At 41.4% G+C, this 27,862-nt stretch overlaps 1 protein-coding gene and 1 long non-coding RNA gene across 3 annotated transcripts in view; one reads left to right on the plus strand and one right to left on the minus strand.

Moving 5' to 3' along the window:
• LOC141755798 (uncharacterized) overlaps nucleotides 1-14,840 on the minus strand; it is a 32,766-nt gene extending 17,926 nt beyond the window's left edge. The window contains exon 1 of one of the 2 annotated variants that reach the window (XR_012591339.1): nucleotides 14,746-14,840. This is a non-coding gene — a long non-coding RNA (uncharacterized LOC141755798). Of the gene's footprint in view, nucleotides 1-14,495; nucleotides 14,586-14,745 lie in introns of those variants that run through there. The other variant, XR_012591338.1, reaches the window with a different exon arrangement.
• On the plus strand, nucleotides 14,415-27,126 carry bmf2 (BCL2 modifying factor 2). Its single transcript, XM_074615027.1, has 4 exons — nucleotides 14,415-14,593; nucleotides 17,707-17,955; nucleotides 19,368-19,588; nucleotides 23,332-27,126. Exons 2-4 carry the CDS (start codon nucleotides 17,730-17,732, stop codon nucleotides 23,449-23,451), a joined length of 567 nt encoding a protein of 188 aa, XP_074471128.1. The 5' UTR covers nucleotides 14,415-14,593; nucleotides 17,707-17,729; the 3' UTR covers nucleotides 23,452-27,126.
• The last annotated feature ends 736 nt before the right edge of the window (nucleotides 27,127-27,862 follow it).

Below are 27,862 nucleotides of genomic sequence, written 5' to 3' on the forward strand. Positions count from 1 at the left end.
ATTGGAATGATCAGATGAGATGAAGATGAAAAATGAGAAGAGTGTTTTTCCTCTTGACTTTAATTATTGGCTTGCTTTCCTCACTTCCGTTCATCGAAAGCCCCAAACTATCCGACGGCCGACCGTCGGCTTGGTGTGTCAGGGCCTTTAGACCAAAACAAAACAAGGGAGTATAAACAGGGAAGACTAATGGCAAAATCAGAGGCAGGTGAGTAATTGAGGGCATGTGAGGATATATCAAGGAGGTGGGAAAACACACAAAGACAGGAAGTAAAACCCAACATGACACATGAGGAGTTAACTTATCAAAATAAAAGGAAACGAAACAAGGAATTTAACAGAAAACCCCAAAACCTAGAAACCAAAATCCTCTAGACAAATTAGAACTATTATAAGCTGCTAAAACGTTGCAAAATAGATAGTCTAAAGTATTAACAAAAGGTCTAAGGGCCTCTGGGCACTGAGCCAAACTGTGACACTACTAAACATCAGCATGTTAGCATGCAGGCATTACCATTTAACTCAAAGCACTGCTGTGAGCCTTTACAGAGCCACTAACATGCTGTAGTTGACCCCTGGCCTTGTTAATGTATTAGGGAAGTGTGTGTCAAAGCAATATTTGTAGTGCGGTATAGCTGTTCCTCCCACACACACAGTGAATTCAGAACAACCTATTAATTCCACTGACTGCGAGCTGCAGGAATGTGCTGGTCGTCAAAAGCAGGTGGTCCTGGCCACAGGTGTGTTTGTCAACCTGAAATGGAGCCACATCTGTCGACGAGGGGACCAACACCATCCCGGCACACAGGCTTCTAACATCTGCTGCCCATGTGCTGTTCGCAGCAGTGACAGAAAGCTGTGTAAGGCTCAATCAGTCACCCAAAAATCAAAAGCCCCTGGGAAAAAAGGAAGGACACCAGAGACAGTAAAGACAGTAAAATTAATTTGCAGCTCAGTCATGCAGCCTCCTTCTTCCTTAAATTGACCAGAAAATAGAATTGTGAAGCATAAAATTCTTCAGTGGTAACTGGATCATTTCTTAACACAAATACCAGCAAAGCCGCTGCTGAGGGGTACAAAATTGCATTCAGCATATTCTCACATTTGAGGTGTGAAGCGTGGTGGGTGTTAGTTAAAATGCTTTGCACCACCACTCTAGTGTGCACTGACTGAGATATTGGATAATGGCTGTCTAATTAAGACAACCTCAAAATTATTCAGAACATGCCGGGGACTGGCTCGGTTACAGTGTCAGTATCTGCCTTCCTCTGCGAGATATTCTCCGGCTCTTTATTTTCAGAGAGACAGTGGAAATCAGGGCTCACGCTGCGTGCCTGCTTGGCTCGCTCAAGTGCCACCGCTTTAATGTGAGGAGCGCTTGCGACTGACGAAACGGGCAAAGCCTGTCCTCAGATCTTCAGAGGCGCCGGTAGATCAGAGGGCGGCTGTCACACCTCCAGGCAATCTTCAGCAGCAGCGCAGTGGAGATCCTTCAGAGCCGCTGACCCCCCTGAGATCCACCGGGGCTGCCCAGGATGCTGCACCAGTGCGAGAGGTTTCAAAGAAAGGAGCAGATGCTCAATTGATTTTGGTTGCTGTCTCTCTAAACCATGTCAGAGAGGTGATGTTGTGGAATCCTAACCGGTCTTTCATGTCTGCTAATCCAAGAGGGGATAATTGATTTGGTTGATAAATGATTTTTGGGAGAAGTTGCTATGTAGGTCAGACGAGAAGCAATTAAAGCTGCTAAATTCCCAACATTTGTTTCATTTAAAATTCTCTTTCCACGAGGAGTACATTCAGTTTTTAATTATACCACCACGACAACCATGCAGCTAGTGTGTCAAGATGATAAGGCTAAGCAGCATTTGGAGGATTCATAGCTAAACATTGTGGACTTCTTTTAATATGAATGAATATTGCATATGTTAATCCCTTCCTTGGCATTTCCTGCTAAAGTCATTATTTGCATGATAATACTTTATCCCAAACTAGGAGGAAGTGTGTGTCAGTGTTTAGAGGACGAGAGAAGATTTTGCTGTCTATTCACAGACCTGTCTACCGTCTTTCATTTTTCCTGCCAGTCCTTTCCGGCGACGGTGATGTGCTTAAAATGCTGAATGCACACTGTTTTCACGGAGACAAAAAACCTCTACGCTTTACTTCCTGGAATTATTCCTCCTGGCTGTGAAGCCTGGCTTGGTGCTCTGCTGTATCCAATTAGCTTCACACAGACCGCAGAGGCGATCCTCTACAGGCCAAACAAAACAAAAAAATAGTTGAATAGGTCATTTCACGGATGAGCACGGTATACGGCAGATCCCCCACCCCGAAACCAAAGGATATGTAAATCCCTATAGCTTGGAGGGATGACGTAATGCCAAACATAAAATCTCCAAAATCATGACACATATCGGCTTCTGAGAAGCTGCCAGGCTGGTGAAAGACGAAGCTGCGTATTGAAAGGGAGGATTTACGGGCCCCCTAAAACACAACTTTAAATTAGGTGAGTCATCTGTTGCTCCAGGCCATTTGGAGAGGCCCTCAAGGGTTGTTTGTCTTGAAGTCATCCCCTCTGACATTAATGAGGCCTTGGCAAAGATAGAAACTAAGATCGCCGACCTTTAACAAGATAGATAAAGGTCTCACTGCGCAGAAAATAAAAGAGTTCAGCGCTGACCCCAGCAAGGTCTGCAAAATTTCTTGGGGTTGCTGACGGTTTCAACTTTGAAGATCAAACCTTCTGATGTCTGATTTGTTTTATGATATAGAGCATCTGCTAGGGTTCCTTTAATCTCAACTGTACACACCATGTAGCTCCCATGAGCTAATATTCATCTTGACAATAAGTATATGGTAGAGACCAACATCTAAGATTTTACAAAAGTACATGTCCCTATGAGAGATCCTGCTGTGATTACTGCTAAATGCAGTGTGATCTTTATCTCATGATTCCTCAGGCTACCAAGGACCCAGGGGACGAATAGCAATTCATTTGGGGAACAAAGTCAGCTTCCATCATATACAACAGAGCATGCATACTGACTAGCTCAAATGCATTATGCACACCTGCACACACGCAAAATGCAGAAAGGAAGGGCTAACAACAAAGAGTAAAAGTCCCATTTTATCAGGGGACACACTTCACTGCGGTAGCATAAGAAATAGTTCAACCTTCTGGAAAATACACTTAGTCACTTTCATGCCGAGAGTTAGATGAGCAGATCGATACCACTCTCATGTCCGTTCAATATGAAGTTACAGCCAGCAGCTTTTTAGCTTAGCTTGGCACAAAGACTGGAATCAGGGGGAAACAGCTAGCCTAGCTCTGCCCAAAGGTAACAAAATACACCTACCTCTAAACCACACTAATTAACATGTCATATCTTGATTGTTTGATTTGTACAAAACACCAAAGTGTAAAAACAACACGTCGCGGTTATGTGCCAAACTATTCCTTGGCCAGGAGCAGTATCTTCCTGGAGTCTTGTTGTCAGGGACCCAGCAGAAACTCAATTAATAAACAAACTAGATATAACATGTATATTAGTGAGCTTGATTAGTGAGGTGCTTCATCTTTTTCATCCAAGAAAGCAAATAAGTGAAGGGCAGTGTGTGACCTCTGGGTCTGAAAAGTGAACCCAATGCGGAAGTGCCTTAAACTTGCATTCTCTCTAATAGCCAGCAGGGGGCGACTCCTCTGGTTGCAAAAAGATGTCTCATTGTATAGAAGTCTATGAGAAAATGAGCCTACTTCTCACTTGATTTATTACCTCAGTAAACATTGTAAACATGAGTTTATGGTCTCAATCACTAGTTTCAAGTCTTCTTCAATACAGCATGATGTTCACTTAGTAAATTATGGTCCCATTTAGAGTCAAATAGACCATAAAGCAGGGGATGCTTTAGGGCGTGGCTACCTTGTGATTGACAGGTCGCTACCGCGGCATTGTCGGGTCTGGGAGTTTTAAGTGTTTTCATCTTACAACTTTAACCTTTTGCAGTGTGTTTTCAGTTTATGAAAGTTAATTATAACATATTTGGTCACCTAGAAATGTCTTATTCAGTGTTTGGTTGTATTTAGCTCCACCCTCTCATGTAACTCCTGGTTGCCAAAAACCAAGATGGCGACGGCCAAAATGCCGATCTCGTGGCTTCAAAATGGCAGTCCACTTCTTATACAGTCTATGGTATTTTCCAAAATGTGGAACTAATCCTTTAAAAGTCTTGAATTACTCTTAGATGCCAGTCTATCAGGTAGCTAAAACTAATGCCGTGTAAAGTTGTGCTCAGACAGAAAGCAAGTTTTTGCATTGCGTCATTCTTGCAACATTGGCCGCTGGACTGTTTGTGTTTATTCGCCCCAAGCTGCCAATGTACCAACTGTACAGACGTCAGCTTTAAGCTAGCTAACAACAAACGCACCAAGGTTGTCTGTGTGTTTGTCTTCAGATCTCAGCAGGAACTCCAGTCCTTTCTGTTCTTTCGGTTATTTCCCTCCAGTCTCAAGGAAGGCGTTATTGCAGGGCTGTATCAGACTGCAGTTGTACCAAATAAAGGTGAGTGCATTAGAGGGCAATAAAATCTTTCACTTCACCTTTAACCAGTGTTGCCAGAATGGGCTGGTTTATGCTCAGTTGGGCTGCTTTTGATTAAGTTGGGCTGGGAAAATAGTGTTGGGCTGGTAGATTAAATTTGGCAAGGCTTGTTTGGTAAATATTGTGAAAACAATATTACCAAACAAGCATTCACACAAGTCATTTTATGATCAAAAACACAGATACAAAAATTCAGTAAACTTCGTTGTGTCCACTCACTCACCCACACACTTGACTCATTTAATTTGACAAATATTTGATTGACATGAGTTGCATTCAATCATCATTAGGGATAACGGAGGACCTACTTACATTTACGTCATCATCACTGACATGGGGGGTTGTATTTGGTTGTCTGACTGCACTCCTTGTGGGTTGAGATAGTTATCTAACATTTCATCATTGGTTATTTGATGCAGTTTCTGGTATACAGTACACTATTGTACTATTTGTAACAAGCTTGAAAACACTTATTAGCTCAAAATCATAATGTAAATGAAACATTCAGTGCAGAACAAATAACAACAGTGCAGCATTTATTGATGAAAGCGAAAAATAAATTCCCTAATATAGATTCAGTTTATCTTCCAACCCGAGTAAACTAATTTGTTAGGGAGCTGTGAGCAATTTCTGCGTTGGATGGTAATGTTGTTTTTACTAATCATAGCAGTATAATGTTCCTGCCTGAGCGAGTTTTTGCCTGCAGTTATGTTAAATTAGGCAGTATGCATGGCATGCTCCATTCGCAGAATTATTTGGGTCCTTCTCTCCCCCAACTCATTAACTATTCAATGTGAACTCCTGATCCTGCAGGGTATTGACATTAATTCCCCACACTACTGGAGGAAGCAGTTTGAAAGACTCTGCAAACCTCGCCCGGGCTGCTTTCAAAAAAGCTAAGTTTTCCAAAACAAACTAACCATTTTGCTAATTTGTGTCTTGCAACCTGCCCGAAGAACAGCCCTGTCAAATGCTGCATTATGAAGTGAAAAGCTAATTACGCCTTTCACTGGCCCGTGTCCATTACAAGCAACACAATAACAAGCTCATCAGCGACGGCAGCAACAGCGAGAGCCCTTGTGTTGTTTAACAAGTTGTTGATCACAAGCTTTAATCCTGCACTGACATGATGAGGTAGACTTGTTACTAGGATCTTGTTCTGCTCCTGCCTGTCTAAACCAATCCAATTTCAGCTGCGCAGTCTCTGCCTTGACCTTGGGCAGTGGATTTCCTTGAGGGCAGGGTGGCCACTGTGGAAGTTGAACGAACTGGCTGAGGGTGGAGGAAACAGAGCAGCTAGTGCTGAGGCAGGCAGAGAAATGTATGAATGACTGCAAAGAGAAAGAGCATCAAGCCAATCGGAACAAAGAGGAAATCCGTGAGCCAATCGCAGAAAGCCTTCCTTCTCCCCCTCCAGCGTCTCCCTGACTTCTTCTCCTGACTGTTACCAGGTCACAGCGCCTGCCCGCGCCTCTGAATAATCTGTTTCATTGGGTCAGTGTGCCTCTCACAACGCGCCTGACTGGCTGGTTGGGCATACGCGGTTGCTAGGGAGCTCCGCCAATCAGAGCAAGGCGGAAGTTTCCCCTCGGTTTCTAGGCAGGTTTCACGTGCTGTGGATGTTTTGGCGGGAGAGTGAGAGAGCGGGAGAGGGAGGGGCGGCTGCGGGGTGAAGTGGAGCATGTGATCGTGGTTGCGCGTGTGAGAGCGAACGGGTGTGTGTATGTGCGTGTGCAAGTTTGAGCGTGCATGTTCACAAGCGCGTGTTCATTTTGCCCTGCCTCTTGCTTTCTGATGCAACATCGAACTGTGTCTCCTGGGCTACTAGGGGACCTTGTTATGTTTTTTTTTTTTCTTCCTGTCCTCGCAGGAAACGAGAACCAATTGCTGTGCTGTTGCCATCGGAGCGGGGAGGTTTGTTTTCCCTCCACTTTCATCCCTGGTACCTCCCCGTCGACAGTTACCGTAGAAACAAGAGCAACTCCAACTCTATTTCCATCCATGTCTCCTTCCTTCAATGATTTAACGTTGCTTTTTTTTTTTAATCCACCGAACAGCACCTACCCACCAACACTTTAGCAGCCAATGAAGTATTTAGAAAATGATGTGACATCTCTGAAGAGGAAGTGTATATAAGCAGAGATGAAGAGCTGCAGAAGCACTTGCTGACTTGTACAGTGCCACCTGAACTCTTGAGCTCTGTCAGACGTGTTAAGACTACGAGGTAACAAGATTAACTGTGTTTCACAGAATCGCTTGGTCTCCCCCACCCTAAAAACAAACTCAGACATATCTTTCGCCAACACGTTATCTCCCCCGCCCCCCTTGAACTCTGTGTTAACAGAGGGAGGCAGTTCATCACATCTGACACGGGCTTCCCAAAATCCCATTATTGCCACTTGAGTGCACACGGAGTTACGAGAATTAAAGCGGAGAGCAAGTGAGCGGACAGACGACCACTGTGCATCCACTTCATTCTCCCTTAAAAAGCACAACAAGGAAGGGTTGAGCGACCTCAAAATGACATAGTCTCTTATATCTCAAAGTCACAAAAAAAAACTCCAGCACTAAATTTGAGAGCTAATTCTTCTATTCAAAAAAGATGTGTTTCTATATCTTCATGTTACAGGATAATTCTGGTTTATTTCAACTTGGTTCTTATTTTCATAGCTTTGGCCATCATTCTTATTGGTATGAATAATACTGCACTCACCAAATTAATTGTTGAGATCTGGAAAGACGGCAACTTTGCATTAAAAGTCAAATTCATACACGCCTATCCACCACCGTGACCTCCATGACCTCACTTTCAACCTTGCTACATAAAGAGCACGCTACTTCCTGCATTAGCACTGAACGTAAACACATTGGACATAAATCGTTTGGGTGTGGAATCATCCAATATGGACGTAATTCCTAAGATACAACGATGGGTTTTTAAAGACAGGAAAGAAAACCCCAAATTAAATTATAAACATCCATCACAGTTCACAAAACAACTTCCTGGTTCAACTTTACACACACCATTTTCCTGACCAAATCATGACCGACATTTCAAGTTTTCTAACTTCTCCAAAAGTGGTTTAGATAATCTGTTGGTTTGTTTACAACCTGTCTGGTTTCCGGGTTCCTCATCTCAGCATTTACACTGGTGAGTAAAGTGATTCCATAAGATTACAAGGTAACCATTAGCCTAAAATTCTGAAAATAATATCTTAAGTTTTCATAAATTATCCTTTAAATTCACATAGTTGCATTAGCTTGCATGGCAACTGGATTCTCGCGATGTCATAAGATCACACGAGAATCGTTGGATCACGTATCACACGAAAATCCATCTTGTCAGACCTCAAGTAATGCGTTTGCGTCCGGCAAGCCAGACCACGGACCAATCAGCACCCTTGGAGGAGCTACTGGCAGCTTTGGGCGTGGCGGTGGAGAACAAAACAGAGCTTTAAGGAGAGCAAATTAATAAACTTTTATTCATTAGGTGGACAGAAACACCTGATGTTGCTCCGTGTCTCCATTTAAACTTCATAAGGTGACGATAAGTTAGATGTTGTGTTATCAGCTTGTTCTGCCCAAGTGGCCATAAGAAAAGAAAAAATTAATGAATGCAGCTTTTATGTTGTCGGCAGTACACGGCTAGTAATACTAACCTAAAAATGTAGGGGTGGATAAAAGTTACCTTGGACGGCAGCTAGATTCCCACAATGTCACAAGTTCGCGCGAAAATCGCTGGATCACATATCACGAAAATCCATCTTGTCAGGATTCAAGTAATGTGTACAGCAAGCCAGTGCACGGACCGATCAGCGTCCTGTGAGGAGCTACTGGCAGCTACGGGCTTGGCTTAGGTGTGTGTGATGACACAGAGAGGCGACTGTTTGTGCTAAACAACAACAGCAGCTCCTGAAGAGGTTAGCGTAGATGCTACAATAGCATCAGTTATATCAGGAATAGATTCATTGAAAGAAGAGCAAAAAATGGTGCTGAAGGCTTTTCTCGATGGAAAAGATGTTTTCACTCTTCTCCCGACTGGCTTCTGCAAGAGTTTGATTGACAGATAGTTCATCCAATCACCTTCCAAGTATTTTTTTGAAAGTGCCTGCCCTTTTACAAATGGTTTTCCAATGACAGCTTCTCAGATGGTTCTGTGTAGCAAACCATCTGGCGGGTCAGGTTAATGGTTCTGCAGAGGTCATTGCACAGATGCGCCTCTATAGAGTCTGGTGGTAGTTCAAGAGCACTTTGTCACTGGTAATTCATAAAGCTGTCTGTTCTGGTGCTCTTTTTTTAACTGCAAGGCCAACCTAAATAATCTTAGTCATCTAATTCATAAGATTTCTAGTAGTGAGTCAATCAGTTCCGACTGATTAAGTGTTGCAGGCTGTTGGATGAGTGTTGAATTGTCTCTAACACCAAACAAGTGTGGTTGCCTTTGACTCACAGCTCCCAGATAAATGCTTTGGACAAAGTGTGTTATGTGTGTGTTGTTTTATGGCACAATCTATCTATTAAAAGATGAGTAAAATAACATAGGATTTCAAATAATAAAAGGTTTAGTACAGGGATGTCAAACTGTAACAATGCAACGACAACACCAGTGCAAGGACACCTGCAAATTGGATCTAGGGACTGTTTTGGCTGTTGCACAGGTGTCATCAGGCTGCCAGTCTGCCTGACAAATGGTTTGTTTACCACCTGAACTGAGGCTGCTGCTGCTCAGTAATCATTAAGCGTTCATTTACTTCGACTTGCCATCGCAGCTGGAAACACGTGAAGACAAACTGAAAGACACAATGAATGTATTTCCATACAACACTTCATCTGAAACATGCCCAGTATTACTGATGTTCCTGGCATTAAAGTGGTGTCAGAATACACATAATGGTAAGGACGGATTTCCCTCGGGTGGTTCTGGGCTTCAAATGTGTTACCTTTGGATGAACTCTGGGGGAGCCATGTTGATTGGCTGAGCCCCTGCTGTACCTGTGGTTAAAATCAAGAGGTGTTGACAGAATAGACAGGAGGAGGAGGAGGGGGTGGAGGCGGACAGAGGTTTCCAATAACCTGTGAAAACTTGGCATCTCTGTCACGTAATTTCACAATCAATTTATGTGAAAAACAGCCGCCTAAAACAAGGATGTAGGTAGATAATTAAATGGCAAGGGTGTCGAAAGCATGAAATTGTGATGAGGAAGTGCATCGAGTACAAGCACAAACACTGACGGAGTTGTTTGGGTGTGGAACGGATTGAAGATTGAAGACAAAGCGTCTGGACGTCAGGCACCATTAGGGAAAAAGCCACAAAGCAAATTGTATCATTATGCAGTGAACTTTGAAATATTTCAACATCCAGAGCCTTATCACCTCGGCTGGCAGCACGTAGTCAGAAATAACTCACTGAGGATAAATTTTGACTGTCTCGCTGGGGAAAATTGCTGGAATAAAAATGGGCTGGGACACATTGTCTGCCACCGCACCTGACACATTAGAGGTACTGGAAGTTTCAGTTTAGATGACAAGTTCTGAGTTCAGCGCCAACACAAAGGCTGTTTTCCCTCTTCAAAGGGGTTGGAGCGGCAGCGCTTGAAAGTAAAAGAATGCAAATGACTTTAAAACAGTGGATGAGATTGCACAATGCATGACGTTTGTGTTTCTGAATCTCTTGCATTGACAGCGCATCATGTTATGTTCTCTGCCAAAACGAAGGGAAAAAAAATCTGATTTGCAACACAAATGTGGTTAACAGCTCTGTGTTCAAAGAGACAACAAGACTTCACCAAACTGCAGTTTAACTGATGAAAAACTACTGTATACCCCAGGGTCCACTGACAATGGGACAACTGACTATGATTGAAATGCACTATTCTCGGAGCTATTGTTTTGGTACATTAATTAGTTATTGATAAAGGGAACTCGGGGGAGAAAAAAAAGCGATGAAATGCTTACGGGCGATTTGATTTTTTTTTTTTTTCTTTGTTTTTCAAATGCAGCACACAGAGGACTAATTAATTTTTGAAATGTTCTGCCTTTGAAAGGTAGTTTTTAAAATGCCTGAATACCACATCAAACTGTTGCAAAACTGATATTTTAAACTTTTTAATTTTCCATTCCAATTCCAATTTGTATTCCTCAAAAGGTGCTTTAATGACGAGGTATTTATTAGTAGTTATTCACATAACACAGCTGTGTCCTTCAAATCATAAATATCTGAGCAGATAAAATATTAATAACATAAAACTGGGTTCATTTAAATTACTTGGTACATATTTCCTTTTGACACCTCCATGTTGCCGCTATGAAATACAAATATGATCTCAGTTTGAGTCCAAAATACAGTCAAAGAAGCAGCAATATTCATAGACGCAATGAGTCAGTTGGTCTTCTTTTCTATTTTTACTCTATATTTTTAATGCAGCATGCGTGCAAATAGGATTTAACACTTGTTAGGAGTGTGCAGATTTAGCTAAATAGCTGAAACATTGTGTTATTTGTGTTCATTCCTATGCATGCAAAGCTTGAATGTTCAGCAAAAACAACCACCATCTGATCTCCTCTTCCAAATTTTGGGTGGGGTCCCTCTCTCGCGCTGCAGGATTGGAGTTGGAGGGGGGTTGGTGTGTATGGGGGGTTGGGAGCTGTTAAGCGGCAGCTTAAACAAGGCTGAGCAGGGGTTGTTTGCTGGTCTGCCAGCAAACTGTGCATGGGAATGTTGTCAAAAGTTGTGAAAATCACACTTCACACGTTACCAGCTGTACAATAAAGGACAGTGTGAAAACATAACATCCTGCACGGGCTGACCAACGCGCCATACAAACGCTACAGCATCTGCTTTCATCCAGAAATTGTCTCCTGGGAAAAATCTGACTCACACGGTGGATCAAATAGTCTCACTCTACTTGCCTGCCTGTTTTGCACTCAGTAACCCCTTTTTGCAGATAAGGCTTGATTTGACTGTACTTTTTTTCCTTCCTCTTTCGAGTGATGCCATGGGTAGGCGTGCCCGCACCCTGCAATGAGGGTCACCAGTCATGGCTGCTGTTTATTCCACTGTCACAGTGCATCCATCAGACACCATGTTCAACAATGGATGCCCTCAGGGGCTGAGCTGAAAATGGCTCTATATGCTTATATCAATACATGGTTGTCAAGCCATTATCAAGCCACGATGCATTTAATGACATTTGAATCCTACTATGTTATGTTATGTTATGTTATGCTCTGCTCTGCTCTGCTCTGCTGTGCTGTGCTGTGCTGTGATGTGCTGTGTTGTGTTGTGTTGTGCTGTGCTAGTTTTGTTATGTTTTATTATGTTATGTTATGTTATGTTATGTTATGGTATGCTAGGTTAGGCTATGTTATGTTATGCTATGCTATGCTATGCTATGCTATGCTATGCTATGTTGTTATGTTATGCTATGCTATCCCATATTATGCTAGGTTCTGTTCTGTTCTGTTCTGTTATGTTGTGTTATGCTATGCTATGCTATGCTATGCTATGTTTTGTTTTGTTTTGTTTTGTTTTGTTATGTTATGTTATGTTATGCTAGGTTAGGCTATGTTATGCTTTGTTTTGTTTTGTTATGTTATGTTATGTTATGCTAGGTTAGGCTATGCTATGCTATGCTATGCTATGCTATGCTATGCTATGATATGCTATCCATGTTATGTTATGCTATGCCATATCATGCTAGGTTCTGTACTGTTCTGTTCTGTTATGCTAAGCTATGCTATATAATGCTAGGTTGTGTTATTTTATGTTATGTTATGTTATGTTATGTTATGTTATGCTATGTTATATTATGTTATGCTATGCTATGCTATACTATGCTATGCTATGCTATGCTATGTTATATTATGTTATGCTATGCTATGCTATGCTATGTGCTATATATATATATGTTATGTTCAGTAGTGGAAGAAGTATTCAGATAGTATTCAGTAAAAATAGAAATACCACAATGTAAAAAATACTTTACTAGTAAAATCCCTTTATTTAAATTTGGCATAAATATAAGCAGAGCCGTACTATCTGCAAAATGTATTTAAAGTAGCCTATTAAAAGTAAAAGCACTCATTATGCAGAAGCCCCTGTCCAGTGTTATGTCATAGTGATACAATAGTAATACAGCAATTTCATTTCATTTTTCATAAGCTAATCATAGGTTTTGTATGTAAAATCATATTCTGCAAAGGTACTAGAAACTATAGCTGTACCATAAATATAGTGGAGTAAAAGATATAATATTAGTCTCTGAAATGAGGTGTAAGTATAAAGTTGAGTCAAGTAAAGTAAGTTTTTGAATTGGACTACCTTAAATGATTATACTTAGTTGTATTTAATTATAGGTTATGTTGTGTTATGTCACTTTAATAATGTTTGCATGACACATGTTTAAACATATCAAAATATCATGCTATATAAATGGGACACTGACATGCAATGTGTGACAATGAAATTTATGAATCTATTTGTTGCCTTGACAGTACACATCATCATCATCACACCGACAACCATCAGTAATTGGGTGGGTACAATCACTCTATCTAGCAGCAGCTCCCAATCAGCTGAGCAGAGCGCTGAGAGCAGTCACATGTCTTATCTGGGTTTGTGTTTTTCCCCCTCCACGTGTCAAGATACACGGAGCAGAAGGCGGGACCAAAACAAACCATCTGATTGGACTACTGCTTGTCACCAGCTTATGGTGGCGAGGAGGACTGTTCTCTTAAAGGGCCAGACACAATATTTTTTTTTTTCCACCTCTCAACAACAATACAGCATGAGCTCAACATGTTATGCAGGGACCAAATAATGTATGCAGCAGCTTTTAATATTTTTATTTTAAATATTATTCAGGCACCCAAATGGAGAATAGTGGATTAATTTGGCAAAAGATGGCATCAACGCATTTGCAGTGGTGGGGTCGTATAGCTTAGTAAGTACAAAATTGAGGTACTATGTGCTTTACTTGTGTACTTCCATTTGATACTTATTTATTTGACAGCTATAGTTAGGCTATTACACATTACAATTTTGCATATAAAACACAAGATGTGCTTATATGAGATATATAGATTAAAATACCCCTATATAAAATACTATATAATAATATAACAATATAGTGCCACATTGATCAACTATAAAAGTGAAATGCTACTTACACATTATAAGTAAAACAAATAATAGTATGAGTCTCACAGGGGTCATATTTCTGGATTGAGTAGCCTAACATATATGGAGGACTACATGAGTCACGTACATAGTGATTAATAACTAATTATACAAAAAAAACATTGATACATTTGTTTGTATTAATCTATGAATAAATTGACTAAATTACAATGTAATTAATTATTTGACATTTTAATGGGCAGTATATAGTATATATATACTAGTATATATATACTATAATCTTGCCTTAAAAAGGGATTTACAAAAACACCATAAAACAGTCAATAAGTGCATCATCGACTTCCTCCATAAACATAATATAACATTTTCAGTGCAATGAGTATTTTTACAGTCTGGTATTTATACTTGTACTCAAGCAAATGAACTGAATACTTCCTCCACCACTGACCATTTGCTTTAAAAATACTATTTTTAAAGCAATAAAATACTAAAGCAATAAAATACTATTTTTACTACTATACTATTTTTAAAGCAATAACTGCATTTAATATCCTTTCAGTGTGTTGTATTTGCATAACACTGAGTGTAGCTGACTCTGTTCCTTTCACATTATTATTATAAGAAGAAGGGGCGGTTCCCTTCTGTCATCTGGGGCGGACCTCTTTTTTACACAGGGAGAAAAAAAACAACCCCTCTCTCTCTAGTCAGCAATCATGTCTGAGTGAGTGAGTGTAATGCAAAGAAGAGGGGATACATACAAGCCATCATCAACACACAGTCCGTCCTGTAGCAACACGAGGTTAACGGAGAGTTGTCAAGATACCGCCGATCACAACGGATAGAACGTTTGCTGGCGGTGAGTGTAACGTCTGTTTATTCAAACATTTAAAAGCAAGAGAACGTTCTACTACAACCGTACCGTCGCGCGCTTCGCCTGTTGGTGGGAGTTTGTCAACAAATGTGCGGGCATGCCCGGGCAGAGACGGGTAGAGACGGGCAGAGACTTACCGGAGCGCTGGCAGGGAGAATTTAGCGTTATAGGTGTATTTCTGCCCCCGTTCTTCACACCAGCGAGGCTTATTCTTCTCTTGTTTGAACCTTTAACGGACGAAGTGAGTAACTGACGAAGCGTTCTATCCATCAACCGCTCTATCGCGCGTGGAATTCTCAACGTCCCGGCTGATGTTGCCAGGTCTGTGGGACACATTAACCGTTGGGATGTATTTTTTTTTTGTCATTAATTAACAATATTACAGCTAATAGGCGTTGTTTAAGTAAAATAGTACAGTAAAAATAACTTGTCCTCTTTTTATATTTCACCAATCGGCTCTTTAACATATCTGCTCCGTTATCTTGTTTGTTTTGGTGAAGAGTTGGAGTGGAGGAGAAAGTGTCAAAGTGGGATAATGCGAGTAACACTGTTATAACACGTTTTTTTTTTATTTTACCTTAGCTAGTTTGTTTAAATAGTGATAGCTAAACTTTTATCTTCTTTAAAAAAATAAGATTAAACAAGTTTTAATCCACAATTTGTGTTTTTGCACCACGTGTTAGCAGCATTCTGTTTCTTCACTAGATATACAGTAGTGGTTGCCAGTTATGTGGAATGTTATGTCTCTAAGTAATGAGCTGTTCAGGCTCCTCCGCGTGTTTCCGCGGTGAGCTCTCCCCGGGAATTGTGCTCCTAACGCGGATAAAGATGCAGCACATTCCCCGGTGGTCCTCCGGAGCCTCAAGATTTTAAAGGATGAAAATCTTAACTTTTTTTTTTTTTTTTTTAACAACTGTGTAGAGAATACTTTGGCATCTCAGTGGTAACTTACATCAACAACAACAACAAAAACATCAATCATACAAATACAACACTGCATTAGACTTATATACTATATACTTAGACTATAAACTGTGTTACCTTCATCACAATGATCAAATGTTTTGCGGCTCCAGATATATTTTTTTTAATTTTATTTGCCTAAAATGGCTCTTTTGATAGTGAAGGTTGCTGACCCCTGCCCTTAAATGTTACACACCGTTCCTTTAAAGAGCAGTAGCAGTTTAGGGACACTGCTTGATTACCATTCCTCTGCAGCACAGAATCTATTAGGTGCAACTTTTTAATCGCTGTAAACGGCTAAAGTTGATGACATGAGCATTTTAACTGGCTCTTTCCAGTTATAAGGAAAGTTAATGACTTTATCGGCGCCTTGTCACTAGCACACTGATAATCATCAGTATACAGTAGGATAAATAGCAGCAGAGCTCACCTTGAGTGCACCCCCACCCATCCATGGTTGTGCATGGAGGAGAGCCCGGTGCACAGATGGTGCAGCAGAGGGAGCCACTTTCTGCTGCAGCTTTGAGCCTCTGACCAGCACTGTGGTGGCTGCCAGGCCTCCCTGCTGCCCCCGGGCACTGTGTGTGTATATCAGTGTGTATGTGTGTGTGTGATGTCTTTCTGTCTGTCTCCCTGTCTATGTTTTTTTTTTTTATGTGTCTGACACTATGGTAATCTTGCCAGTCCTCTGTTGACTGCCAGTGGAAATTCAAGACAGGGCGCGTCTTGCCAATGACACACAAGTGCACGGTTGATCTAAGTGAAACTTGTGGTACAGCTGCAGAGAGAGGGCCTTAGGCTACTGCTTGCATAGCATTAATTAATGTACTACTTAACTGGCCTGGAGGAGAAGTTAATGCAGATGAGGGTTGTTTTGAGTTTCTGTAATGCAAAACTAATTAGTGTGCAGTTTCACTATTTAATGCCCTGGGAATAATGGAGGCCAGAGGATGTGTGGGTCAATTATTTTTTTTGTTTACCAAAAAGCTCCATATTCAGAGACTTGCGTTATAATAATGAGGCCTGGATAGTTAGACAGTGTTTTTCCAAGGTTGTTTATAATGTAGTTTCCTCATTTGGCTCCCTATGATATGACATCATGCACATGGACACTTTCACAAAGTGTCGCTCAGTAAACACAAATCCAGTTTCCAGTTTCCAGTTTCGACTTTTGCATTTGCCAGTCAAACCCAACCCATTTGTCTCTCACTCACACAACAAAAGGAAAAAGACACCCACCCTTGACAAAAAAGATGAAACACTAGTTCAGATCGTGGCATGTGGCCAAGGAGGAAGAAGAGTGTTTGCGTTCGGCAGGCAGAATGGAGTGAAACTCGTTATCTCCCTCATGAAACGGCTGCTGCATGCAGCACATGACAGTCTAGCCAGGACTTTGGTTTCACTGAGGTTTCACTCACACACCACCCGCTGCTGCATGTGTGTGTTGGTGTTTATAGACAGGCAGCTATCCAGTGATTGTGTGGTTGAGAGATAGAGAGGGAACAACGAGCATAGGTGTTAATGTTGAGCTGTAGAATAGTGCCGAAGGAAGCTAATCTCCCGACTCTGCTCTGTGGCAACACTGTTCCAGATTAAGGTGGAAAATAGCCTCTCCGTTGGATCTTTTGGCACTCAATTACAATTTGGCAGGAACAGTTCTGTTGTGGGAGGGTGGCAGATTTGGCGTAGCATTTTTAGCTGCCCACTGTTTACCCCCTACATAGGGTGTTTCCATACGTTTGGCTCCTGTTGCTACTCGTCACTTTATCATAAGATGATCGCCGTAGCTACATCTTGTATGTTTACATTGGCAGGTCCATCTGTGCCTTCGAGTCTATCCATCCGTGCTTGTTTGTTTTCAGTATTACCTCACACATTAGCCTCTTACTGGGCATTAATGACTAATGATTTATTTTCATTTAATGCAGACAGGGTGAGATGATTTTCTATCTGTCAGAGGGCAAAGTTTCCACTGATAACAGGATGATATTTGGCACGTTTTTTTAAACAAATCACACCCAAATTACCTGCCAGCTAAAGATCATAAACACAAGTCCCACAAATATGGTTTAACACACATACTTGTCGTGTCATTCTAAAGTTTTCCGTCTCGTGTCCCCCTTTCCTCTCTCCAGGGAGTTTACCGCTGAGGCGTCGGATGGACGATGAGGAGGAGGACATGTCACGGCCCATCTCGCACGTCTGGGGAACGCCTTTTAGGGACGTCAAATACGAAGACCGCGCCACACAGATCGCGGCCGGACAGGCCCTCGCTGCCGTCACCGCCGCAGTGCCCACGTCGCACAACAGCCACAACAACAACAGCATCTGCGTCAACACGCTGCCCTGCAGCTTGCACTGGCAGCCTCGCATACCCTTTCACGGTAAGGAGGAGGCGAGATCATGTGAGCCGGCTGAAAGTGATGTGGGATGATGCATCGAATGTTCTAGTGCAACCTTAAATTATTAGTCATTCCTTTTATCCTTTCATCCTGTCCTAATAGACCTGAGTGATTAAAACTGTCAATCTGATTTGAGGAGTGTCAGATAGGATGAGAACGGGAGGCGGCTGCTTTCTTTGTTCTTGGACTATCAGACAAACTGAATTAAATTTTGAATTACTACTGCAAAACAGACAAGCTTAGATATCAATTTTCCTTGTAGCTGGGAGAACCCCATGTCTTATTATACGCTTGCTGAGAACTTGAGAAACATTCTAAGAAACAGCTTGTTTACTGTGTAGATTTTTAATTATCTTTACGAATACTTATATAACCTAAATCTGATAAATTAAGACATTCCAGCCCGTTTCTTTTTTTGGATTTTAAATGAACATGTCATGAAAACAGACAACACTTATTTCATACATACATAAAGGCACATACCTACACTAATGGGTCCCTCACTTTTAATCCAATATTGCATTCCCATCTCTAATCAAATCAGTGTGACATCACCCTAATTGAATTGAACGAACGTTGACGTAGAATGTTGTTTTGTTTGTTGACTCGGTGTCAGTGTGTGAGAGGTGCGCATTGTTCCGGGTTTAAAGTCACCAATACATAAAAAACCACTGACTGTTATTACCTTGTCATTCATTGTAATCTACCCACTAATGGGTGTCATGCACTCGGCTCGCTGCCATGTCTTCTCCCAAACAAAGTCCAGGACGCTCAGTTTCTTTAGAGGTATTATGGTCCTCTGTGAGGCAGAATAGCAGGCTATTCTGCACACATGATGACATAAAAAAAATATGTTTTTTCAAGTGGCATGACTGCAGAAGCGCATGCTAGAGGCGATGAGTGAACTCGGTGACACGACAGAAAGGTAGCAGTTCACCGAGGCTGTTGTTGATTTAATAATGAGTTTTCCACCTACCAACACTCTCCCTCTTTGTTGTTTGTGGATTCTTCAGTTGTACTTTAAGTGCCTACCTTGTAATTTGCTCATCTGACACAATCTGATAAAACCTGTTTGTGTTTCAGAAAGCAATATAATGTAAAGTAGCTACTGTTTATTTGACTTAGCTAGTCAGACACAGCTGTGTTTGATACCATTAATAGTAATCAAGATACTAGGGCGTATCTTTAGACTGTCTGCAGAGTGTTTTCTGAGGTTTTTCACTGTCTAGCTTTAAGTCAAAAAGGAAAACATAAGTGGTTGCACTGAACTGATATCAGTAATGTCTCTCAGCCTTTTTATATTCATCTTGGCACAGACACTGACAACGGCCTCTGGTGTTTTAGAGATCCAACAACAACACAAGTTTTTAAGAAGCTTGATGTTTCCCTTTTAGGCAACGCTGGATTACGCTCACATTTTCCCGCTCAGTTTGAGCCCATGGAGGACCGGGGAGAGAGGCAGATTGAAGAGGAGGAGGAGGAAGAGGGCAGAGGGGAGGAAGATGACAGGATGGCAGAGAGGCCCGAGGAGCAGGCAGGGGTGAGCGTCGAGGTGCAAATCGGTCGGAAACTTCGGGAGATCGGAGACAAGTTCCATCAGGATCACGTTGAACTGGTAAGCCTCACTCCCAAGCAGCAAAGTGGATCCTTAAGTGAAGCCCCCCCCCCACACACTTCAAACGAGCAGCCGCTGAGTCTGTATGCACTTCTAAGCACGTGTCAAAGTGTAAACAATATGAACACAAGTGGACTAACATTGCCTCAAAGAAGAAATGGATATTACTTAAGTACTGTAAATGCTCTATTTGCCTGTTAAACATACAGTATGCCTGTGTCAGCAGCATGGGACTGAGACAAAAAGTTTTGCATGTCACATGTGAACTATTCATGCGTGTCAGCTTTTACTTGATTAGAGACACAAGTCAAGGCTACCTTGTGCCAATTTGTGGCTCACTCTCGGGAAGAAAGGGGGCAGAACATTTTGCCAGCTGGATTGGCCACAACCCACACTGGATAAAAATAGACTGTGCAGTGATTCAACCACTTTCTTGGCCACACTGAAGGAAAAAATCCTAAATCACTAATACAGCACGATTTTGTGACTTCATACAGGATATGAAAACTACAAAACTAATATGTATTCAGCCAGTGTCACCGTCAGTGTGTCATGAAACGGTCATACAAACACACTTTGTCCTGGTCAATATCTAAATATTGACTTTTAGTTTGGCCCTTTGGTCAAGGTCATGTTTGTCTTTTAAACTACTAAAACAGTACCTCAGCCTGAGCAGAGGGTTATAGACTACACTGATACCATGTCATTTAGAGTTTTTCCGATACCGATACCAGTATCGGAAATGCGTCCAATACTGCCCAAAATTCGGCATCGGGTATCGGCGAGTACGCCAGTCTATACACCGATCTGATACCATTATTTATTAACCCAGAAAAAAAACAATTTTACTTCGACGCTCCAAAACAGTAGCCTTCACTGTGCTGTCGCCCTGATGGCTGCCACTGGCAACTACTGTTTTAGAGCAGCGAAGAAGAACTAATTGCAGGTAGTTTGTCACGTGACGATAGAACAACAACAGTGTGGTGCTAGTGGAGAGTGTAACGGTAGTCGGAGCGAGGAAAATGTCAGACATTTGGCAATATTTCACAAGTAAAACTAAATAATAAAAGAAAGTTCTATAGCATTCATTCTCTGTATCTATTTGTTCATGTTTTACAAAGAGCTTAACCTGAGCCAGGCCATAAAACAAAGATAGAAATCACATCCATACCTGGTCAGTAGTAAACAGCTGTTAAATAATAATAATAATAATTATAACTACATGTTTTTTCCTCACGCTGGTATCAGATCGGTACTCAGTATCAGCCGATACCACAAGTTTAGGTATCGGAATCGGTATCAGGAAGGAAAAAGTGGTATCGGAACATATCTAATGGCATTGCCATCAATGGGATTATTAGAAATATGTTTCTTGGTCTACAAACACAGAAGGAAATAAAACAAACGAGTGAAATACATTCCGTCATCTGTTTTAAAAAGAGCAGATTAAATGACACCCACTTCTGACCCGTTATCCCTTTGCCAGCGCTCTATAGTTTAAAAGATAACGTCAACCATCAGATCGGTACATGCGTCTCAAGTAGACTTCTTTATGCTGAACATACCTCACGAAGCGTGAAACAATTTGGGACTTGATGATGAAGGTAATTGAGCGTGTAAAGGCTCACTGTTTGCAAAGCTCCCGTGGGAATAGCTCAGCACACGCACCTTGTGTAGCTCGTGATATGTAATTAATTGCGTGCATATCAAGAAATAAAATCCACACGGGAACATGGCAGGCATTGTGTCACAATCTTATAGATGACAACACCCCCAATCTGCTCTCGCATGTTTCTGTTGTCTCCTTTGGCGAGGTCACAGTGTGTTTGATAACAGGTCCAGGGGGTTACTTGTTTTTTTATCAGTGTTTGTAAAGCAACCACTGGTCTGACTGAGAGTCCACACGAGTCACATGACTCTGAACTTAGTTAATAAGTACAAATATACTGGGAGTGGCATTGTGTTTCTTATCTGCGGCTGTGACCGTTTAGCCATGGGGTCCGTGGGACAACAAGGTGTGGTTGATAAGTTTCATAAAGTACTTAACTGTGTGGTTAACCGAGAAGGAGAGAGTAGAGAAAGACAGAAATAGAGAGCGAGAGAAAGAATGGAAAGAAAGTGATATATGGCGTGAGAAATTTGGACTAAGATTGACAAAGAGCAGGTGAGATCGACGTGACTGTCACGAACAGGAGTGAGCAGCACGTCTGTGTCTGGGTAGACTTGGCCGGCTGTTTATACGCCGTCTAAAAATAGAGTCTGACTCACGGCTACCCACAATACCTCAGTTGTCCCGCTGACTGCCTCAGTGTGTGTGTCTTTGTGTGTGTTTTGGTTTGTAACTCTGTGACAGAGAGATAAGAGAGAAAATTGTCTTTTTTGTCTGCTGTCTGCACTGGAGTTGGTTTTTTTATTTTATCCTGCAGGATCTGATACTGTAGGAATATTCCAAAGGGAGAATAATCACAAATGATCCTTTTTGATATCACTCCTTCTGCATTGTGTCTGCTGCTATTGTTAGACTTTTTTTTCACTCGCCTATCCGAGCAGAAGTTGCCGGTGTGTGCTAATGTGTGTTTTTTTTGTTGTTGATGTGAAGCAGATTGTATTTGTGGTTTGAGTTACTTAAACGTTGAGTTTTTGGACAATAAAATGCTAATACTGTCAGGGAAATTTCAGGGAAAAAAGTTTTGAAACATTGAGTGCAAAAACATGCATGTTGTGTCAGTTTTCTTAAGGGGCGCATTAACCTAAAAAAGAGCAAAGAAAATACACGTCATTCTCTACTACTCATGCAAAATGACAGCAGAAAGAGGAGCCTCACGTGGAATAAACCAGGGTACTGTTTAAATAAGCTCAGCAGTGTAGAATTAAGGCAATTAAGGACAATTAGGGTTGCATTTAGCGGTGCTGGTTCAATTCAGTTCAGTCTGCCAGTTTTGCATCAAATAGCCTGTGGCGGACTATGATTGCTATGCTGGTAGGGACCTTGATGGAGAGAGAGAGAGAGAGAGAGAGATCGTAACAAGAATGCTTATGCAACAGGCTGCAATATCTGAGCGCGGCTGTTGAGAAAGCCGGTGGGGGCTGTGCAGGATCAGAGACGAGGAGGAGAGAGGAGATCGCAGGCTGCAGCAGGAACCCCTTCATCTGTCTGTAGTCCACAGCCCCCCGATAGAAAATGACAGAGCTGGGGAGAAGGCAGCTCCATAGGAGGGAGCGGATTCATTTTCCGTCGGCTTTTGTTTTGATAATTATTCGTATTACAAGAGAGCTGTGATGAAATAGGCGGCGCGTTCTCTGAAAGCATTTCACTTTTTGAGGGTTCTTGTTTAGAAGTCAACACATTTAATAACTCGAGGGAGGAGTGATGTTCCGACGACGAGTGGCAGCTCCCGGGGGTCGTTTTACAAGTTGTTAGTCCGGTCATTTTCATCCTATCATCAAACAAATTAAGTCTGGGAACAAGAGTCCCTAAGAGCACTTGATACTTTATGTTCTGCAGGATGTGCGTGTGACAGACATGTTTGCTAGACACACAGCTAATGTTGTGGAAACATCCAGTCTACTCGGTCACATGGTCTTGAGCTCACAGGGTTTACCACAGTTCACGAGGCTTCACCTCAAAAGCCTGATGAAATCTGCGGCGGTTACTGAAAATGATGAAAGTCTGATAGTGATTTAACACGCCCTCCCCGATGTGAATAATCTAATTTGTGTTTTATCTTTCTGTCTCCTCGCAGTTCCAGAGGCATCAGAGACAAAACCTGCCTGCCTGGATGCGCCTTACGATGGCCCTGTTTGGCTTTCTGTTTCCCAGAGAGCCTCTGTTCCCCCGCCTGAGAGGAGCAGAGCAGAGATGAAGAGGGCTTCCTGCTCGCCTTTCCCCTCAGCCCCTTGTTCCCCCCCGCCCCGACAGGGACAAGGGACCAGACTTTTTAAGAGATGGCACTGTAAGATGGAACACGGGTTTGGAATTTTTTGTTTTATAGTTGAAGATGAGATGAAGAAAAACACTGGTCACCGCTGGACGGAGACTCGATTACAATTTTTTCTTAATTTTTTTGGTTGTTTTTTTCTCCTCTCCGAGAAGAAGCCATTGCGTTTGAAGAGATATTTTCGAAATATTTGTAAGATTACCTATTTTGTACAGTACTCTTTTTATTTGGTATTTCAAGTCTTGAAGGACCTCCATCAGTCCAGGGAATGCCTTATTCTCTCCTGCCACAGTACTTTTGCATCAAGGAAATCATAAAAAAAAAGAGATTCATTTTTACGATTAGGCCGCTTTTTTTTGGCGACAAACTGTGGACGTGGACATTTCTGTGCTGAAGTTACTGAAAAACCTTGAGGACTCGAGGCACATTTCTAATTTATTCTCACACAAACAAGAAGCCCTGTACTTATCCTTTACTGTTCCACACTGGCTAATTTGAAAAATGGTTGTCCGTGACGTCGTTTTACGACGTTTCGTGACGTTTTACCAGCTTCCACTGTAGACGTAGGGACGTTATATCAACCTGTCTCATCCATCAGCCTCTCCATCTCCAGTACCACTCATGTTTAAGACCCACTGTAGATTCAGATCCTGTTGATTTAAAAGGAGAAATACTTGAATGTAGGTGTACTGAAGATATTTGACGTCAATACCTGACATAATTACTCTTTGAATTTGTGATCATGCGTATGTAGGAGTGTGTGCTTACTGTTTCCAAAATCTGCAGTCATTTTGAAACCAAATAAGCACAAACAAATCTCCTTTGTGGGATCGCGATCAGGGAACTGGAAAAACAATCACACAGCTGAAAGTCTTTGGATCAATTTCATCATGTTCTGAAGCTTTTCACTGTTTGCTTTCACTGGCTGGATTGACAATCGCAATTTTGCCCGTTGCTGCGTCGCGTGGGAGAGATGACATTTATCAGCGTTTTGATGGGTGAGCAATATTCGAGCCAGTGGAAGGAAGTAAAATCTTAGGGATCTGTTGCATTTGCAATCATCCATAGAAGGACGTTTCCCAAAAATATGTCCTCAATGATATACACCTCTTTGTTACAGAAACATTTTTGGGTTAAAAGTTACAGAGATGCATTTTTATTTTATTTCACTCCAGGTGTAAATGTCTCGAGCACTGATTTAAATCCCGACGTGCTGATACGTGTACGTATCAACCTATTCATTCAAGTGCTTTTTTCACCAAACTGCCAGTGGTATATTCAGCTTCTGTACAGTTCAAAAAACACATTTTTACTGACACACGGACACATTTGGGTACAGGAGAAGTTTTATACACCCTTTACGTGACACCTGCTACGTTAGCATTTTGCAACGACACAGCCACTGTTTTCTCAACGTAAGGTTTATCAAGGAAGAAGTCTTTAAGGACTTTAAATAAGATGTTAAAAATTCCTCATTTGATGTATTATTTCAGTCTGTTGTAGATTCATGATATGAACTTTTGAAGACACTGATGGGTTATTTTTTTTCCTACTTTATGTTTTCTTCAGGGAGTAGTTAAGAGCCGTGTTAATTACCTGACGCTTATTATATTTGAAAATGAATTTGCCTTTGCAGCGTAGACGACGCTGCACAAGCAAAGACGTTTTATTTTATGTTTTTCAAACTCAACATCAACAAGTGTGTTACAGATAGTTTTTTTTCTGTAACGACAAACGCTGAACCAAAAGTTTGTTTCCTGCAAACACTGAACGCTGAGCCATTTCAGATAGACGTGACGCACTCTCTGGTCTCCAGTCCAAAGCTTCGCCCTCCGTCACCGAAACCTTTAACTACTCCCTGTCCTTATCGAGAACAAGTTTCATTTTTGTTTTTTGCTTTCTTTCAGATAATTTATTCTAATTTATTTTGTGTATATTTGCTCAGTGCTACTGTATAGATGCTATCTCAGTGTGTACAGTCCTTTTTTCTTCTCGTTTGCCGATGCGCATTCAGTTGTGTGTTTGATGCCTGTGTGTGGGGAGGTTGGACTAAAGCCATGTGCCTCGTGTGCGTTCCTCACACAAACTGGTGTGAGTCTTTTACAAATCACGTGAACAACAGACAATCAAATGTACAAAATGTGCCTTGTGAGTAACAGACCTGCCACATCATCATCATCAACACTTGGCATGATTACCCAAAAGTCAGTGGTCACTGCTCTCGTTTCGCTCGGGCTCTGCGAGAGAACAACATGCTCTGATACGATAGAGTTTGGCACAAACAGTACGGCGTGTTCGTTGTGCCTTGATACGAAAAAAAAATAAATCTGTTTCACGAGGCACAGGCTCAACCTTTGATATCTCTCAACACGAACGGCGAGTTTCACCTTCTTAATATCAGAAACGACTGTTTGCAATCAATGTGCACTGTAAAAAAAACAAACTTTTTTTTACCTGTATACTGTATTTTGCGCCTCTCTTTCTATTCCTGTGCTGAACTTCCCCCTCTAGAAACTCTTTAAGATCTGTGATATACTGGATCGGCCCAGCTCGCCTGGGTTTTTTTGTGCTTTATTAACTACAATCTAGTAGGGCTGTGGGTTTACATTTGACGGAGGAATGAGCCACCATGGTGCCCAGTATTATTTGTACGTGAAACGGGTTGAACAGCCGGCCAGTCGGCGCGGCGTTGATCTGAGCCTGTCGTTACCAACCACTGTTGCAACTCAAGTGAAACATTTGTTATCCGTTCAACCTTCAGTGTCTTTAATATCAAATTTCTTCGATCAGTTTTTTTGAATATCCAAGAAAGAGTGCATCTTAACTGTCAAGTGCTGTGATTTGGTGTTTTTTTTATACATTTGACATGAATTTGACACAGCTATCGTTGCTATCTTTATAAAACATTTTTAGCAAGAAATTTTTCCACATCTTTTTGTAATAAGACGAAGAAAGATCTACAACAACACGACTTTTTTTGCTTTTCTATGATTGCGTTTATTTTCAATGTTGTGGCATTTTTTTTAAATTTTGGATATTTGCCAAGTCTGCTGTGTCACTCAGTTCAAGGGCTTTTTTCAATATATGTAAATGGAGTAAAAATGCATGTCCAACATTCCTGGAAAAAATCTGTATCTTAAGGGTTTGAATGTAATTTAATGGAGTGAAAACCACGATATCTCTTTTAATACATGAACTGAACAGTGGAACTTATTTCAGACTCCTGGCGCTGCGCGCGCGGGGAGTTTGTATTGTCTTCACATTTCTTTCTTTACGTTCAGAGTGGTCTCAAGGATTTCACATTCACGTGTCCTAATGAAGCGAGACCCAGTCCAGATGTAGCAGTTTTTGTTAAAGCACTGGCTGTGTTATCTTTGGGACTGCTCTGTGTCTACTGCACAGTTTTCAAACGGCGCAGGAAATGAAGCGATGGAGGGAACGGAGGAGGAGGACGGGGGATGTTGGTTCTTTTTCTAGTGCAATATGCTGTACATAAGAGCTTGGCTCTCGAAAATCTTACAATTTCTCTTAATTTCTTCTGTTGTTAAATGGGTACATTGCTGTTTTTTTTTTCATTAAAACTTTATGGACAATTGAAAATGGCTTGTGCTTCATTTCTTTTACTAAACACAAAACCGAAAAGATGGGTTTTTTTTAAGCACACACACAGTTTTACTATAAATAACAGCAAGAAAACCACATCGCTAATCCTCTTTTAATCTATTTATAGTCCACATAAACTGGTTGTTATTTGGAAGAACTGCAGCTCTTTATGCTGCTGGTTCCCATTACTGGTTTTGACTGGTCTTTGACTAGCCTACCCATTCATTTTAAAACCACAATAATAATGGGGAAATGTGGCTGGAGAAAAAGATCCTGGACTGGTGTTGTGTTTGCACACGTAAACATCACATCATAGTTTCTAGTACTCCGATAGAAACCGGGATACTATGCCTTGTGAATAGCTTATCCAGGTTTCTGACAACAATGTAATGATGGTCTAAATGCTGAAATTATAGTCCGATAGTGGAAATGCAAAAGGATTTTTTTTTTGTCGCTCTCATCTCTTCCATTACTAAATGATCAGATGGAGAAATGAATCCACCACTGTGGTAAGTTCAGTCCAGGCAGCCAGAAACTAAAGTGACTTCATACTCTATTCTTGACTCAGTCGATTCAGAAATGACAGATTTGTTGGGTGTGAAAGAGTCGAAGACACGCCTGCAGCAACACACACACTCAGAAACCTGGATGCTGTTATCATCATGTATTCAGGGAGCTGAATAATCAATCTTCCAATAAACGTCATATTCCAAATGATCAAAACCAGATGTAA

The sequence above is a fragment of the Sebastes fasciatus genome, chromosome 18 (assembly GCF_043250625.1).
Source record: "Sebastes fasciatus isolate fSebFas1 chromosome 18, fSebFas1.pri, whole genome shotgun sequence".
NCBI lineage: Eukaryota > Metazoa > Chordata > Actinopteri > Perciformes > Sebastidae > Sebastes > Sebastes fasciatus.